Below are 18,229 nucleotides of genomic sequence, written 5' to 3'. Positions count from 1 at the left end.
TGAGGTTCTGAAATGATTTCAGGCAGAGCAGTGTTATGCAAAATGACAGGACAGGGACGGTAGCGTTGCTCTCTTAGTGTGTCACACACAGACTGTCTGGCCCATTGATTTGAGCGAGGTGGAGTGTGCATGTGTGTGTACGTGTGCTGACCTGTTTGTGCAGTGGAGTGTGAGGCCAGCGGATGCTGTTTCAGGGTCAGTGCTGGTGTGGGGACAAAATGGACCAGTCCAGGAGGCCAGTCTGTCACTAGCGGCCGCCCACTCACTGTCGGTAATACTGCTGTTGCACCGCTAGTAGGTCACACAGAGCCAACTGGGTTTGATACAGTTTGACTCTGATGGATTGGTGCTATTGGCCTCTGGTCTCACTTTGCACTGGAGCATTCCCACTCTATGTTTTCTATGCGGCTGTGTCTCTCAAAATGCACATGGGAAATGTCTCTTAGAAAGATTGAACATAAGACACTCTGAGGTATTCCTGAAGTTTATTTAATTTTTGGGTTGCATAAAAACTAAAAACAGATTTTCTAATTCAGTTCTACCCTATCAGGAATGTAGTGGAGGGTAAACCCACCTACTGTTTATATTGGTGGCTGTTTGCCTTATGATGATCACCAACTACAGGTCATACTGTAGTTTTTATTTACCACTACATCACTGATCCTGAGTTCCAGATAGTCTCAGGCTTCAGTGTAATGATGGTAGACCGACAGGAAAATGCAGGGAAAATGGTAATTTCAGAGCAATGGCTTTATAAGTAAGTAAAAGGCAATACAGCTGTCTCCCTCGAGGTAGTGATACAGCAGCTGTCCCTTGAACTCTAACTGTAATGAAGCAAAATGATACCAGTCTTAGTAGGTTGGACAGACAGAAGGAATAACAGCAGGTATGTGAATGAGATGACTGTGATCAAGAATATAATGGGAAGTTACCTGGACAATATTTTGACTGTGTTCAGTAAATTCATACCTATACGAAAAGTTTGTTCATTCATTCATTCATTCATTCATTCATTCATTCATTCATTCATCCATTCATCCATCCATCCATTCATTCATTCATTCATTCATTCATTCATTCATTCATTCATTTTCTCTACCTGCTTAATACTTTTCATGGTCACGGGTTTAAAAGTCCTCTAACATCCAAGCTTGGTCCCCAAATATGTACTCACCCAAAATAACAGGAGGGATAATTTCCTCCTGTGTGCTGGAAAAATGCTGCAGGTGGTGGAGAAAATTACAAAATTCATTTTTCTTCACTTACAACCATTTTCAGCTTGATAAAATACTTTTTTAAAGGTACTGCATGAAGCTACCATGAACAATATCTTGAACAGTATGTCTATGTCCCTTCAGTTTCAGCCCTAAAGGGTTCAGGTCTTGAATTGTTTGGTGACCTTTTGATGCAGACAGCCTTTTGGCAGAGGTGTAGGTTTGTTCTGTGTTTCTTATAATAAACATCACCTCTTCTTCATGTGTTTGACCTGAGCTGCTATATTAACTCCAGTATGTTAAAGATGCAACATGTATCATTTTGAAACGGTATAATTCAGTCAGGAACACTCTCATCATAAAGTTACACCATTATGTACAAATGGTTATGCAGTTGTATTTGGCAGTGAAGGTTCTGCTCATATGAATCCAAGCAGCGTGCTTAAGATTCAGCAGGGAGTGCATGACCCCCCAAAACAATAGAACCAGACATCACCAAACAACTGCAACCTGGTACTGAATGTAAGTAGCCTGTGTGAAGCAACAAGCATGTTGCAGTTGGATGCTGCAGAGCACTTCTCATTCAAGGCGTGAGCTCAGCAGGCATACTGGCTATATCCTCGAATGGACATATGGTAAGATACTATAGTAGTATCTTGATACCAGGGAAATATTCTACACCACTAAATGTGCCTATATGTAAAGCAACAGTGCAAGGTGTCAAACAATGCCATGTGCTCTCAGAAGAGCAGGTACATGATATGGTGAGCGGCATTTAAATTTATTTATTTGTTTTATTCAAGGGAAAATATTCTATGACGCTATGTGAATGCATGTGCTTTGTCTGAGGTGACAGCCAGCAGCATGTCAGCATCTTATGCATACACGCCAAATGCACACTCTGCAATTTACAGAAATAGCCTGACATTGAGAATCAAGCCCAGCCAACCACCTATTAATCATTCATATTTAGCAATAAATGCCTATTTTTAGCTGTAAATGTGTAGCTTGCGACGTGATAGCAAAGAACAATGAATTATTACTCAGCTTAGGCGAATTGCAGCACAAGAGGTAGGAAGGGAACCTTAGTTGGGGCAGTGGGGACTAATTCCCAGTGTTCTTAGCAGAGTAGTAATGTCATTCGGATGAGGCGACATTCTTTGGAAAGAAGACTGGTTCCGGGACTTGAATGTGGGAATTTATATGACTGGGTGAGGTTTGGATGTATGAAGGGCAGCGAAGACTGGCTCGGGGTTGAAGTTATCCAAGTTTGGACGCAGCATGTGCACATTTCTTTCTTTTTGACGAAGCCTTCTTGAGGCGGTCGGCGGCGGAAGAGGCGAGCAAGAAAGCAGCACAACCGGTAACAGCAGCGCGCCAGGCAGCAGCAAGCAGCACAGGCAGTCAGCAGCAGCGTTTGGCAGGCAGACTCCGCAGAGAGGAACGAGTTGTTGGCAGCTTAAACGGAGCGCCTTGTGGAGGTGTCAAACATGATTGGTGATTGTTTGGATCAGCTGACGGTGAGCCGATGTGGCGCGCATGACTTAGGTGTCCTGCCTGAACTAATGCGATGCTTCATTTACAGTAAACAAACGACACCATCGCTGAGAAGATTGGCAGCCTCTACCAGCCTCTAGACTGCATTTTACATTGTGAGCCACCGGGTCAGATTTGGAGGGAAATCTGCTGGATTGCTTTACGGCACAAAACAGGAAGAGGGCGCTGTTCTTCCAGAGCAAACAGAGCTAAAGCTTTCAGAGTTTCTGGCAATGGCTGGTGGAAGGAGTGAAAGGCTGACAGAAAAATCACTTCAACATGTTGATAATCTTCAGTAAAGATAAAGATGCCAGGGAGGCAGAGGGGTAGACAGGAAACAACAGCGTTTATGGGAAATGTAGTCATAATTTTGTGAAACACTAGCACTATGTTACTTTGAAGCTACTTAAGGGGAAATTTAAGGGTAAAGTCAGGTAAAGTCAGGGTACAAGGGGTTAAAAATGCTGTGTGGCACCTTTGAAGGTGCTAAAACTAAGTTGGAAATTACGAATGGCCCACTTTGAAGTGGGTGCCCTTGCATCCAAAATGGTGTAAACTGCACTTTTCACAGTTGTTAATTTAAGAATCAATGTTATTGATATAAAGTTCGAAAAGAATTGCACCTTGGAGTTCCCCTTTAATAAAGCTCAGAGTTAGCCACAGTTTGAGATCCGTTAAATCCTCTCCGGTCGATCATTTAAAAACCACCGGTGAACTGTGAGGGGGGACGGGACCCATTATTTTCAATCTTTACAACAGCTTTGCCACAACCATATGCATTACATCCAACCCCCATGGGCTAGAGAGAAATCCTGTATTGTATTATTACAGAGACTGCAGTATATAAGTAATCTTGTAATGGTATTGCCATATATCCTGTCTCAATTTTTTCTTTCTGTATCTTGTTACCTGCTGCACTAAACAAGAAACAAGAGGCGTGTGTAGAGCATACTGATACTAAATACTTTCTTTAAGAGTAACACAGGTAACTTTGGGGCTAAAACAAATATAGCTCATACAGTGAGTACACTGATTGACTGAATGACAATCCAAAAGTGATCCTCAAGTTTGTCACCAGGACGGGAAATTGAACTAACCCACTTGTGAGTAGACGTGGGGCAAGCTGTTCGTTGTCATATAGTTTTGATTGATTCTTTATTCATTGAAGAGGGTTTTCTAATTTAATGAAATGGATCACTCATCATTTGCCATATGGCATGTAGCTCAGTCATTTGGCTCGTTGTCAAGTAGCCTAGATTGGATGGAGCTATACTGCATTTGTCCACTCTCTCAGGGCATTATGCTCTCTAATGTGGCCCTGGTCAGAAAGGTCACTCCGGTCGCCCCTGGGTGGCCCTGTATGGAAATGTGACCTTGAAGTACGCTTTCATAATGCTCAGAGTTGCACTGAGCACCCACAGCTGAGAACTGTTAAAGTGGTGATCTGTGAGATCCTGGTTTCTTTTATTTTGTCTCCACTGTGACGTCTTTTTCCTTGGATTTTCTGCTGATGCAGTTTGAGTTTCTGTAGGTGGCACTCTCTGTTGATCATGTATGTAAATGTGGCTGCGAAATTAATTGCTACCTTTATTATTGTAATCATCCCCATTGGTATCGGTCTGTTACTCATATTTACTTGACTGTCTCCATGCAAGAATGGTTGCAGGCAGATACAAGATAATGAGAAGATTTTGATCGGCACGTCACCAGTGTGTGTAATGGTAGTGTTTAAATGCATGGTAGCAGTCAGAGAAATTATATTGACATAGTAGGGTTCAACCCTATATTGGTATTTTAGTAAAAATCAGATCTGGTCAAGGCAGTGTCAGAATTGATCAATATTAGACTGGTTGTCTATGGGAAGCCCTTTAAGCTGAATTGACTCTGAGACGTTTTGATCAGATTCCACGCAAGTATGCACAAATGTTTCTTCATAATTTCATTTTTATGCGTTATATATTTATTAGTAGTATTAGTATGCCTTCAAAAACCCATATCAGTTGAACCCTAATTGCATAGTAATCATGTTTTTTTTAAAGCACAGCACTCAGTAATGAGAGAAAAACACAGTAGGGGGAGACAAAGTTTCAGCAGGACTGACAGGATTTGATCCTGCAGGCCAGCATGTGTGCATATATGCATATTTATGTTATATTAGCATAATAACAACATGGCATCTAGGAAGAGGGTGTCTCAGTGTGTGTTGGAAGAGAGGGGTTTGGGAGGTTTGTGTTTTTGTGTGTGCATGTGTGTGTGTGTGTGTGTGTGTGTGTGTGTGTGTTCATGTGTGTCATCACGTCCCTTGAGGGGACATCAGTCAGTTGTGTGGAGTTTCCAACCTCTGGACTCCTTTCGTGGTTGAGTGGAGACTCTCTCTACCCCGACTCCCTCCTGAGAGCTTACACACACACACACACACACACACACACACACATACACACACAAACACACACACTTAGGTGTTATTCACTGTATGCTCTTTCAGCGAGGGAGCAGGTGTGACCATACATGTGTCATTAGACAGATAATTTATCAGCCTCCTTACCTCCAGACCCACAGCATTAGCTCCAGTAAAAATTAAATAAGAAGAGAGAATCACCATCATTGCAATAATACTGTAGTATTACACTTTACATTTGACCGTTTTCATGCTAAAAAATGAAAACTATTCAGTGTTTCCCCCAGAATTGTATTCTTGGTAGGGTGGAAAAGCCTTTGAAACAGCATTTAGACCATCATGGGACACTAAAACTCTCCACTGAAAACATATTCATGCATTCCTGTGTGGAGTCCCATTAAAGTGTGGCATTTAACTCAGGTTCCCACAGACAACCAGTGTAGTATTGATCGATTCTGCAATAAATATGTCATCAATCAAACTGCGTCATATCCATCATATCAGAGGGTTAGACACTGACAGAGCAGATCCCAGTTTTGATTTTTTTGGCCTTATATGTAAGCAAACCAATATTTATTGGTCTAATCCTAAAATGTGTTCAGTGATATAATTACAAATCATAATGAAAAGCATCATAACTGTTGTCAGATCAAATCTATCATCTATGAAAGGTCAGTTATAACCCCCACATATTGTGTATGAATTTGTGTCATATTAAAGGAGATGAAAAACAACTAATCTTAATAATATGAATAATAATAATAGTTCTAATTCTTTCATGTGATAGCTGGTATAAATTAATATTGACCAATGTTGGGCTTGTTGCTGAACAAATATATACAGTATATTAGTACTTGTTACTCATTTCAAAAGTAATGTTAATACTTTTTAATACTCCCTGGAGCAGTAATTAATTACTCTAGTTGTTATATTACTTTTCCATCACTCATTCAGATTCAGATTCAGATTTATTATCACCAAGTACATATGCACATACGAGGAATTTAGCTTGGTAAATTGTTGCGGTGCAAATAGCAGACAGACAAAAACAAAACAATAACAATAAAGTGGCATCCAGTGCAATATGCAGACACAGAATGTAAATATAAAAATATAAAAATGTACAAAACCATAAATTAAATAGATTAGTGTTTGTGTGTGTGTGTCTGTGTGTGTGTGTGTGCGTGCGTGTGCGTGTGAGTTTCCACACTCATCTGCTTTTACCAGATAAACTCATAGTGGGAATACTTCTACCCAGAGAAAGTCAATTTTTCTACCATTTCTCATTTAAACTCAGTGAGACAAACCAGATGATGATGGTTGGATATAGTTCTTGGATAATTCAATTTCCATCTGATATTTAGAGGAGACGATAACAAAAGTAACAACTTTTTTCTGGATCGGTAACTGTAATAGTAGTACGTAAATTGAAACAGTAATTTACTGCATTACTGGGAAAAGTAGTAGTATATTGGTAGTACCGTCGCTATGAACCAGTAATCCCTTAAAATAACCTTACATTTACATGAATTCACCCCTTAATTCATGCAAAAATCCCCTTAAAATGAGTTAAGGGAGTTATTAATGGAGGAGACCCCATCAAAACCACCTTAAACACCCCTTAATGTTTGCACAAAAGGCATAAAAAATCCCTTACTTTCTAGTGTCTCCATGAACCAACCTATGACTAAAAATTCCTTATAAACCCATGATACTAACCTTACTTTTTTACAGCTATGTTATTTTTAATGGATATTTAATGTTCATGTAATGAGAAATTAAGGATATTTCAGGGATAAAACTAAGGGGTTTTGGTTTCGTACTGCGTGTCACCACCCGACACTTACAAGGACTTTCAGTGACTCATGACCTGAGGAAGAGCAATCATCGGCTGTGATGTTCCAACAAAACACACCGCGGTGGAGTCTGACTGTCGTGTTTTTCCCGGTACTGTAGATCCCGACACCTCGTTGTACCTTAATTGTGCGTACAACAAAAGCAGCGTGGCTTTCCCTCTCTCTTTGTGACTGTTTTCTTGTCTCTGTTCGTCTCGCTGGGGAAGGAAGCTGTAGGCAGATCAAGCGAGACTGAAGAAACGACGCCGACTCTCCCTCTCTCTCTCTCTCTCTCTCTCTCTCTCTCTCTCTCTCTCTCTCTCTCTCTCTCTCTCTCTCTCTCTCTACAGTACAGTACTGCAATAAGCTTGTCAGTAAAGCAGCCCACTTGTTTACTACCCCACCCCCCATTTCCCTTTAACAACGGGAACATCTTGAACTCTTCCTTCAGTTTGCCATTTGCTCTGATTCCCCTCGTACCGGGAAAGCGGCAGAAGACGCTCATTATCTTCCCTTTCTGTTGTTTTTTTTTGTGCATGTGTGTGTGAAAAGTGAGCAATTATAGTATGGGTCTTGTAGACAGCCGAACCTCGCTATAATGAGGAGATCTCCGTAAGTGGGATACACTGCATACGTGTGTGTGTGTGTGTGTGTGTGTGTGTGTGTGTGTGTGTGTGTGTGTGTACAGCTTGTGAAGACTAGATGCAAGCTGAGATGTTTCAATGCAAACTTATCATTTTATTCTGACCAATAAAGTACAATAGCCGCAGATCCAGTTTGTGCCGTTTTGATCTCGCAGTATAGCTTGAACACCCATTTTTTCCTGAAACTCAGTGTTTGGTTTTTAATGGGGAATATATCCTAGAGAAGTGACTCAGTGAGCCGCTAGGAAATGTTGATATTGTTGTTACTGTTTAGATGAGGAAAGAGTGCAGCATGAAAGATGAAAGCGTCAGAAGAAACGGACGCCTTTGGTTTTGATGTCTGTTTACCGCATAAAGTGGTTCTCTTGAAGGATTTAAAGTGGTTTTTTTCATTTTGTCTCCATCTTTGGTGCTAAGCGCTCACATCCGCTGTGGTGTTTTGACACTGCACTGCCCAGAGGTCACAGCTGCGTTCGGAATGGTTCACTCGTTCATTCACTCACTCACTATTCCCTATGGAGTGAACTATATGGGCAACGACTGAACAAACTTTCATTTCGGACACTACATTAAGCATCATTGCTTCAAAAAATGCGCCGGCTATTTGTGTGACGCACCTGGACGCGCCCAGCATCTCATAAACAAACCAAGCATCATGACAGCAGGTTGAAGTCGATTTTGTGAAGTTTTGAACATTACATTACAAATAAATTGTTGAAAGTCTAATCATGTGCAAGTGTGGTTTTGTCAACTAAGGTGCTGTCTCCTAGCAAGCTGTTTTGGTTTGGCAAACAATAAGCTTGTGAGCTAAAGTTGGCTAGCTCACAAGCTAGCAACTAGCACGACTCTTCTTCTTTGGTGAGACCGATCGCATTGCATTGTGGTATAAAAGATAAATTGTAGGGTACATCATCTGTTCACTGCAATTTGCAGTGCACTGTTACTGATTATGTTACTGATTATTACTTAAGAGAGTAAAACACTGACTAAACACCAAACCCAAATCTGTCTAAAGCCTGACATCTAATGGTAAAAAGCATGCTACTGAAATTGCCATCTGCTATTGGCTGATCTTTGGTACCATGTGATGTCACCACCTGTTGTACTCTATAGAAGGTGACATCACCTGGCACCAAAGATCAGCCAATAGCAGATGACAATTTCAGTAGCATGCTTTCTACCATTAGATGTCAGGCTTTACACAGATTTGGGTTTGGGGTTTAGTTGCTCTTTAAGCAGCTCTGTGAACTATCTGCATCAGAAATAACCTGTCTTTCTCTTTCCTCTTCTTCTCTATCCTCCTCCTTTCTGTTTTTTTATCGCTCCTCCTAGTCTGCTCCCAGTACTCCCGTGGCGTCTTCGCCATCTTCGGCCTGTACGACAAGCGCTCGGTCCACACGTTGACATCCTTCTGCGGCGCCCTGCACATCTCCCTCATCACGCCCAGCTTCCCCACCGAGGGCGAGAGCCAGTTCACCCTGCAGCTCCGGCCGTCCATCCGGGGGGCGCTGCTGTCCCTCCTCGACCACTACGACTGGAACAAGTTTGTCTTCCTGTACGACACCGACCGGGGTGAGTAGAGATAACGTCTACGCTACGTTCTTTTTCTGTACATATAGTACTAAAAAGCCAGTAATGCACATATCCAGTACAAATCAGCACATTGCACACATGTATTGTCTATCTATTGTATCAAGATATATTGAATTTCAATATATCATCCCATCCCTAGTTTTTATGTTTTCATGTTATTATTCCTTTATACATTGGAAAAATCTATGAATCTGCTTATGAAAACCTCCAAAACCCATTGGATAAACTCAGAAAAACATCAAGATAAAAGCAAGGCTGCTTTTCTTTGTTTCTGAAAAGTTGGAGATACAAGGTTTTCACCCAACAGTGCCAATATGTTATCTACATCTGTAAATTGAATATATTTGACAAGATGAATAGTTATTACATCGCACTTCGCACCCAGACATTTTCTGTACACATGTATGAACTTATAGACATGGTAATGAATATGACATGTATATATTGCACATCATGTATATAAACTACAGATTCCCATATTTGTTTTCTTCAGAATCTCATATTGTTTCTGCATTAAACTTAGCTCTTAGTTTATACTGCATACCGTAAAACTTCAATTAAAAGCCGAGTCCCAATTAGACGCCGGTCCCTTTTACTGGCCGGGTGTGGCTACACGTTTTGACAAATAAAGGCCGGTCTCAATTAGAAGCCGGTTGCCAGTTCATTTGTTTTTTACTTGCATTCAAACGTCAGTCACATTTGCTGATCGCCATGGCGGCACAGAGAAAAAAGTACGACCTGAAATTCAAGCTGTCAGTTGTCAAATTTGCTGAACAAAACTCAGGAGATGCAGCAGCAAGACATTTCTCTGTTGATCCCAAGAGAGTGAGAGAATGGTGAAAAAATAAAGTTGAACTTCAACGTCTGTCCAAGGAAGACGGTAAAAGGGCTTTCTAAGGGCGGATACCGGTATTTTGATACGGCTCTCTCTCTCTCTCTCTCTCTCTCTCTCTCTCTCTCTCTCTCTCTCTCAGTGCATGAGGTTGGCCTAGATGCGCTGTCTCTCGGAGCGAGATCAAATGAATGATTCGCAATTGATATGTTATTCGATAGCCTAATTTTTATACAAGTAATATTCATACTGGTTTACCAGTAAATAAACAATTTGATAGTATTTCCCATCTTTGCTGAGCAAGAGTTTTAGGAATTAAAGGCCTGTCCCATATAGACGCCTGTCCCAAATATAGGCCGGTTGAGTTCAGTGTTTGAAGCAAATAAAAGCCTGGGCTATTAATTGAAGTTTTACGGTATATTTCAATATGTATAAATATGATTTTTAGTAAATACCACATCTAAATCTATGCAAGGCTACACAGTCTGCCACATGCTGGTGTGTAGCCTTCTTCAAATATGTTTCTCATCAAAATGACAAAACAGACATCTCTTTTATTAAAAAGCTTTTATGTGGTAAACTGTTTTTTACCTCCGCCAACGGAGTTGGACGAGGGTTATGTTTTCGCCCCATTCCATCTGTTTGTTTGTCTGTTAGCAGGATATCTCAAAAAGTTATGAACAGATTTGCACAGAACTTTGTGGAAAGGCCATGGGGCAAGGAAGAACTGATGAACTTTTCACACTGATTTGCCAAAGGGGGGCGTGGCTTCTCATAACAGATTCATGTAACACCATCAGACTTTGTGGCCTATCAACAGACAGAAGAAGAGGCAAACCCTCCATTATTGGCCCAATCAAACAACATGGAGGCACTTTAGAGCTAATTTCTAGTTGAGACATATCCGCCCTGCTAAGTTTTCCAAAACTTGGTCCAGTGGTAGAAGGGCAGCACTAATGTTCTGAACAGATATAGAGCTGATCGGTTATGTGGTGATGAGATAATCCACTAAAATGCTTAAAAGTGTCTAGAATTTCAACAGGCAGATCTCATGTCCCATTTCAGGTCCAGTCATGAAAATGTGTGCATCTTCTGATGTGAAACAAGTTGGTAATGTGGCATGAAAGAAATTATTAACTTTTGGTGAAAATCCGACATGTGGAACTGGAATAGCTTGACAGCTGCATAGCGTTGGCGGAGATATGCGCTCTACTGAGTGCCATCTACATAATATGCTGCTTATCATTATCATCATTAGCATTGTTTATTTTTCTTTTTTCTTAGTAATTTATTTAATTTTGAGGAATTCTCATTATGCTTTAGTAGGGCCCCCACCAAAAATGACTAATAATAATAGTGACTAATAATTTAATTTAATTCCACTAGGCGGTGAACTATTTCAGTATTTCTCAGAAGGTATATTCTCAGTCGTCTGCTCTGTCATATCCAGTGTGGCTGTGCTCTTGCCCTTCATGCCCTCTACATGGCAAACACAGAGATGTGAATGGATGTGCTGCTAAAATAATGGCTGTTTTTTGTCCAGGGCATGTCTTGGGGCCACCGAGCGATCAATATTGCAGGGCTACTGCTATACAGAGGGCTAGAGGTGTTGTGGATCTTTCTCTCTCTCTGTCTCTCTCTCTCTCTCACTCTCCGCTACCTCAGGACTAGGCAGATGTACTACAATACGTATCTCTCTTTCCCTTCTTTATTTTTGTCTTGCCCGCCCAATCTCTCTTTCTCTCACACACCACACACACACACACACACACACACACACACACACACTCACTCACAGAGTCAATAGGGTTGTACTTGTTCACCCCCTGTCTCACATTTCCATTACAAATCAGAATGTGCTACTGCTTGTATCACATCTCCACATCTTGCCTTCATACATTTTTCCAGAAGGTAGCCATGGGTTTTCATTCTTTTTCACTGCTGCTGCTATGGGAACTGCAGTGCATTTTTTTTTTGAGTAGATTGGCTTTATATGGTCTGCGGAGTGAGTACAGGACAACCCCCCCAACCCCCCACCCCACCTCTTCCCCCTTTCTCCTTATCTCATGGCGGACATGCTGCATTGGGTAGAAAAAAGCCCTACTCTCTTCTCAACAACAGCTTCAAAACCTAGCTCTATCAGATCAAGTGTTCTCCAAATATGCAACAAAAACCGCCGGCCCCGCTGCACAGCTGCGAGATTGTGTCGCCCCGTTACATGGAGAAAGGCTGAGGACACACTAGACGACTTTTAGGCTGATTATAGCCGCAGTCTGGCATCGAGTCAAGTGTGCGTTCCTCTGTGACGCACGCCGGAATGTGTGCGACGCCCGATCTTTTCACGGTCTTTTTCGGTCGTGTCGTGTCGTTCCCAGCCTTCCTCACCACATACCATTACCAGCTTGGGCGGATTGTAATGTGGTAATCATGACCCTTAAAAAACTGTTATGAATATTTCACTCCGAAACACTGTATACCCATTTTGAAACCTAATTGCTACCTGGAATTTGATTAGTCAATTTGCATAAGAAAGGGAGGATGTCATCCGCAAAAGGTACAAATTTTGTTAGCAAAGGTCTTGTTTACTTGGGTGAGAATTTCTCTGTGGTATTCCATTCCAGGTACTCCAGTAGTACTTTGAAGTAGTCATTTTCTAAAGGAAGCTATCTAGTTTTTCAGTTGATTGATAACTCATATTGGAATGAAACTTATCATCTATTGTTTGTTTTTTTTATCCGTATCCCCTAGCCTTTTTCATCCTCCTCCATGATTTGTCTTTTTTATTAGTATCTTGTTCTCTAGGCGTCCTACAATGTCTTCCCTTGGGCCTTTTCACTCTAGAACTTTCTTCACTCATTTATTTCCCCTACCTGCTTTAGCTGATCAGTTGAAATCTGTTTTGCTGCATGGCATAGCATGGAAGCAAATCTCTCCCATAAGCATTTTTCACAATCTGAAAAATGGCGAGGCCTTCTTTTTGCAATGGGCTGGAAAAGCACAGCGTAAGTGGAAAATCACAACTATGAACTCAGGCACCATCTTTCAGATTATTTTCTTATTTAATATTTCTTCTGGGCTTTTTGTACTGCCACTCTTTCCATCAAGTGGCGGTCCCACTCAGGACTATGCTGAAGTGAGTAAGGGTGTATGCACTCTAGAAGTGACAGTATAATTTGACTGACTTGCAACTGAGCAGCTTTTGGTTGAATACTGCAAGTATGTCTTCTTTAGAGTGACAACTGACTGTGTTTGTGTGTGGTGTGCGAATGTGTGCGTGCACGTGCGCGTCGGCGGTGCGTATGTACGTGCACGCTCTAATGCTGTATGTGTGCGCATGCGTGTGCGTGTGCTTTTCATTAGGCTTTTGGATGCGAGCAGCAGCACTTTGGCCCGGGGATTTTTTCACACACAGGGCCAGGCATTCATCCAGTATTGACTATAATGTAGAATCAGCCCACGCATGGCTGAGCTCAGTCAATGAGCGCCAGTCTGATTCCCTACTTCAAAGCACCAGGGATACAAGGGCTGGGGCTTGGATATTGTAGCATTGAGTAAGTGTGTGCGTGCGCGAGTGTGTGTGTGTGTGTGTGTGTGTGTGTGTGCGTGCGTGCGTGCACCCATGCTTACGCACCCATTTGTTTCCTCCATGGGTGTAGTGAGTGCTGTTCCTAATAGCTTCCCTACAGTTCCTTTTTTTTCAATTGCACCAAAAGGATATACAGTACTACACATTATAATACACACACTATAATACTATCTAGTACAATGGCATGTAGGTAGTTGGATTTAAAGGTATTGCAAAAAAAAAACATCAATTAAATTGATAAGTGTCAGGATTATAAAGTGCACACCCATACACACACTCATACAGAAAAAGAAAAAAGAATAAAAATGAAATACAGTAAAATAAAATAACACTACTACTAACACGAAAAGATTTCGGAAATGTTTTGCCTCATTTTCTCCTACTCCACTAACCCAAACCATTCCCACCAGTCAGGACCACAAGAGCAAGACATTATTTTTGAAAGAAGAATGAAGAGAGAGGATGAGAGGAGAGGAGAGGAAATCATAGGGTCGATCCCAAAAGAGACGATACTTTGACTCCAACAACCTGAACAATCAACTCTTGGTATCTGTCGATTCCGCTTTTTGATCAATGATTTTTTCTGTCTGTGTACATAAAATAGCTAATTGGTCAAGTGGGAAGCCACTAGGTTAATGCTCACTCATTGGTCTGTTGGAGAAACTACCTGTGTGCACTATGGCTACCTCCACCATGTGGTGGTTTCCAAGGCACATCCATATAGCAGAGGTACTGCAGGCATACTGCAGCCAGGCATACTGAGCTGAGCATGGATTAAAATGGTATGGAGGAGATGGAGCATGAAAAAATCAATGAATGCTTTTAAGGTAAATTGTTATTGCTTTTGCAAAGATTATTCAGATTTCTTAATTTGTGTGAATTGGCTGTTCCTTCATTAAAGAGTAGCCTAAACGTCTGAGGTGCCGCATGCACATGGGTCTCAAATGTAGCTTCCTATGGTTTCATCTATAGGAGTCAAGGAGTTGATCCCAGCGAGTAGGAACTGACTCCAGAAATGTGGGAGTCCAGAGAAGAGGAGAGGAAACAAAAAGCAAAGAGAGGAGAACATGAGAGGAGATGAGAGGAAACAAGAGCAGATGAGAGGAAACAAGAGGACACAAGAGGAAGAGGGAAAAATAGTAGAGGGGTAGTGTCGAGCTTTCTCCACCCCGATGGATTGGTAGCAGTAGGGTGCGCGGGCCGTGATAAATGACTCCTTTTAAAAGGATAAGCCTCTCTGTGTACTCTCCGGAGGGGAAGAGGAGAAGGCGAAGGACGGAATGAACGAGGGAGGACGGAGGTTTCGTAGACAGATACTTACATTTGAGGGTAAAGAAAGGACAACAGCGGGGGAAAGATGGAGAAGAGGGAGCAATCACACACACTCGCATATACACGCTCCACTCCACATAGCTGCCTCCCTCTAGTGTCCGGTCCCGGTCCTATCAGCAGAGCACGGTTAAACATCAGTCTGCACACTAGCCTGTAGCTGTATCTTTGACGCTGATGCTGATTGTGGCTGGCTGCTGCTCCACATACAGCCCCGGGGCTACACATTTATCAGCTGGTAATCAGCGCTTGCCGGGCCCTTCGCTCGCTTTTCCTTGCCTCGGCTGCCGCTGCCTAAGCTTCCCGTCCGTACACACAGCACACCGCGCTGCACAATAAGACATGATGGGATATCATATCATTACACACAGCCGAATGAATCCAGCCGCTAATCTCTACGTGCGTGTATGGCGGTCTGGTATGGAGTGATGTGAAGAGGTGTGTGCAAACGCAGGGGAAAGTCAGCTAAAATCAGTTTAACTAGGGTTTGACTGATGGGGGTTTTTGAAGGCTGATACCAATATTTTTAGGCTGAAGTCGCAGATAGACGTGCTGATATTCAATATCTTTAAATTTTAGCATTTTCATAGCAAAAAATTACAGGTATTCAGTGTTTCCCTGGCAGGATGGGAAAGCTTCTGAAACAGCATTTAGACCATCATGGGACACTAAAACTCCACTGAAACCCAGACTAATGAAATTCTTTTAGGTTTAGTTTACCCACCACACCTATTGAGTGGTAGAGAAACTCTAGGATACTGTACTGTATATTGTTGCATTTAAGTAAAGAATTATACAAAAGCCAAAAATAAAATGTGCAAAATCAAATTTCATTTCAGGTTTTCCAGACTATTTATATGTAGCTGTGATCAGGGAGGAATTCCATCATATCAAAGGTGGATGAGATTTACTGATATTTTATATTTAATAAAAGGATAATATCATCCTTACAGAGTTTACACACCATTTTCGCCTGACATAAATCTTTATGAGGTAAATTCATAGTGTACATCATAGTATGTAGCATCAAACTGATGAACGTTATATGAGTCATAGAGGTAAACTTAATGTTTTTCTGCAAATGTAAGTGATTTTTGTTTGTATTAGTGGCTGGTTGCCTTATGATGATCACCAACTGGAGGTCAGAGTTTACCCACCTTTTTATTTATCACTACATCACTGTGTGTGTGTGTGTGTGTGTGTGTGTGTGTGTGTGGGTGCGTGCGTGCGTGCGTGCGTGCGTGCGTGCGTGCGTGCGTGCGTGCGTGCGTGCGTGCGTGCGTGCGTGGGTGGGTGGGCAGCAGGTGCGTTTGTTTGGTTGCTCATCAGTAGTATAGGAGGCTGAATGGCAGCACTCAAGTCATTTGTTCACAGCCCTCGTGGCGAGTTTTGATCACCACTCTGCTGCGTAGCGATGGCAAGCCTGTAATTAACAGCCATAGAGAAGACCACAGGCTTCAGCAGCTGGCAATGCATAGACAGATGTTTAAACACGAGGGTTAGACTGATATATGGGGCCGATATTGTCCTTTCATTTAACATGATATGATGGGTATGATGCAGTTTGACTGATTACATATTTATTGTAGAATTGACCAATACTACACTGGAACACTTACATATACTTTCAATGTAACATTTTGATCAGATTCCACACAAGTATGAATAATCTTTGAATAAGGTTTATTATTATTACTATTATTATTATTTTTCTAGGTTTCAGTGGAGCGTTTTAGTGTCCCATCATGGTCTAAATGCTGTTTCAGAGGCTTTTCCATCCTGAAAAGAATACAATTCTGCGCGAAACACTGAATACTTAGAAATGGTCAAATTGAAAGATATTGAATATTGGCACAAAATATCAGCTATTGACGGCTTCAACCCAAAAATCCAAATCCAAAAATGGCCATCAAAAATCGATCTGTCAAATCCTATCAAACACATTATCAACTTCTGTAGCTCTGGAGAATAATGATAATATATATATATATATTATCTAACCTGTATTTGACCAGACAAGTCAATTAAACAAATATTCTTGTTTGCAACGACAGCCTAATGAGGTAAAAGGCCTCTTGTGGGGTTGGAGGTTTGGATGAAAATAAAACAAAATAAGATAAAATAGACATAAGGGGAAAAAAAGAAAGGGTAACAAATAGAAGAACAACAGGTCAGCAGGACAGCATACAACACAATAATGCAAATGACACAGCAGTAAAGGCAGGTAGGAAATGGCACATAGGAGTCATCAAAGCAAAGCAGGACCATACTAGACCCTGAGGATACTAAATAATAAACAATAAAGCAGTATGTTTTTGAAGTGAACAAGAGACACTGATAACAACCAAAGATGGAAACCAAGAGATGAGCAAAAGGCCGTTAGTGTATCAGTATTTATTGGGCCGGGAAGCAAATGCAGGTTTCAGAGATAAAGTCTGTAATGGAGTCCTGGAAGGCAGATATTGAGATAAAACTGTCATTGCTCATTTTTGATGCCGTCCATAAACCCATAGATGGACTACAAACCACAGGAATGCAGTCAGCAGTAGTGGCTTTTCCCTGTGGAGTTCTTTTTTTTTTTTTTTCATTTTAATTTATACAATACATGAACCAAAGTACAGAAATCATGCTCTGTCACTAAGTCACATAGAAAAATACATATCACATTACCTTACCAAAAAAATCAATAATGATGATCTTTAATGTCACTTTTTAAACAGAGTTACAAACCAGACAAGAAAAAAAATGAAATGAAAACCAATAAGTTAAAAGTGTGAGATATGACTTGTCTGTAAAAGCATGTTTTAAGTAGTGATTTAGCAGATGGCAATACCTCACAAAAAAAGTCATGTGAGAAGACCCACATGTGAGTTGAAAGCACATGTGCTTTTTAGATGCATGTTGGTTTTCATATGTGAACATGTGAAATTTCTCTCTGCATTTGAAATTAAGTTTTTATACATGAAACAAATACTGTCATATGTAATGTAATGTAATAGAAGGTGAAAAAATGTTTGCTCAAAGCACATGTGCACGTGCAAACAGCACATGTGCTGGGATTGCAGTTGTGACTTTTTTTGTAAGGGAATGATTTTGATAAAGCAGGAAAATATGAGAATAAAATAGCTTTTGTAAAAGCTTGACCGTATAATTGTGTTTTAAGAAGTGATTTAATAGATGGCAATGATTTTGCCAGCCTCAGTTCCTCAGACAGATTGTTCCAAAGCCCAGAGGCCCACAGCCCAATAAACTGTGTGATTGA

General features: G+C 41.2%; 1 protein-coding gene across 9 annotated transcripts in view; it reads left to right on the top strand.

Moving 5' to 3' along the window:
• Positions 1-18,229, top strand: part of gria4b (glutamate receptor, ionotropic, AMPA 4b) — a 104,398-nt gene that overhangs the window by 42,291 nt on the left and 43,878 nt on the right. For all 9 annotated transcript variants that reach the window (XM_078286871.1, XM_078286868.1, XM_078286870.1 and 6 more), the window contains exon 3: positions 8,960-9,199. In XM_078286871.1, coding sequence (XP_078142997.1) covers positions 8,960-9,199 — 240 coding nt within the window. The remainder of the gene's footprint in view (positions 1-8,959; positions 9,200-18,229) is intronic.

This window comes from Centroberyx gerrardi, chromosome 11 (genome assembly GCF_048128805.1).
Source record: "Centroberyx gerrardi isolate f3 chromosome 11, fCenGer3.hap1.cur.20231027, whole genome shotgun sequence".
Lineage (NCBI taxonomy): Eukaryota > Metazoa > Chordata > Actinopteri > Beryciformes > Berycidae > Centroberyx > Centroberyx gerrardi.
The sequence above is the reverse complement of the archived record's forward strand: the minus strand, read 5'-3'. Positions and strand labels throughout refer to the sequence as shown.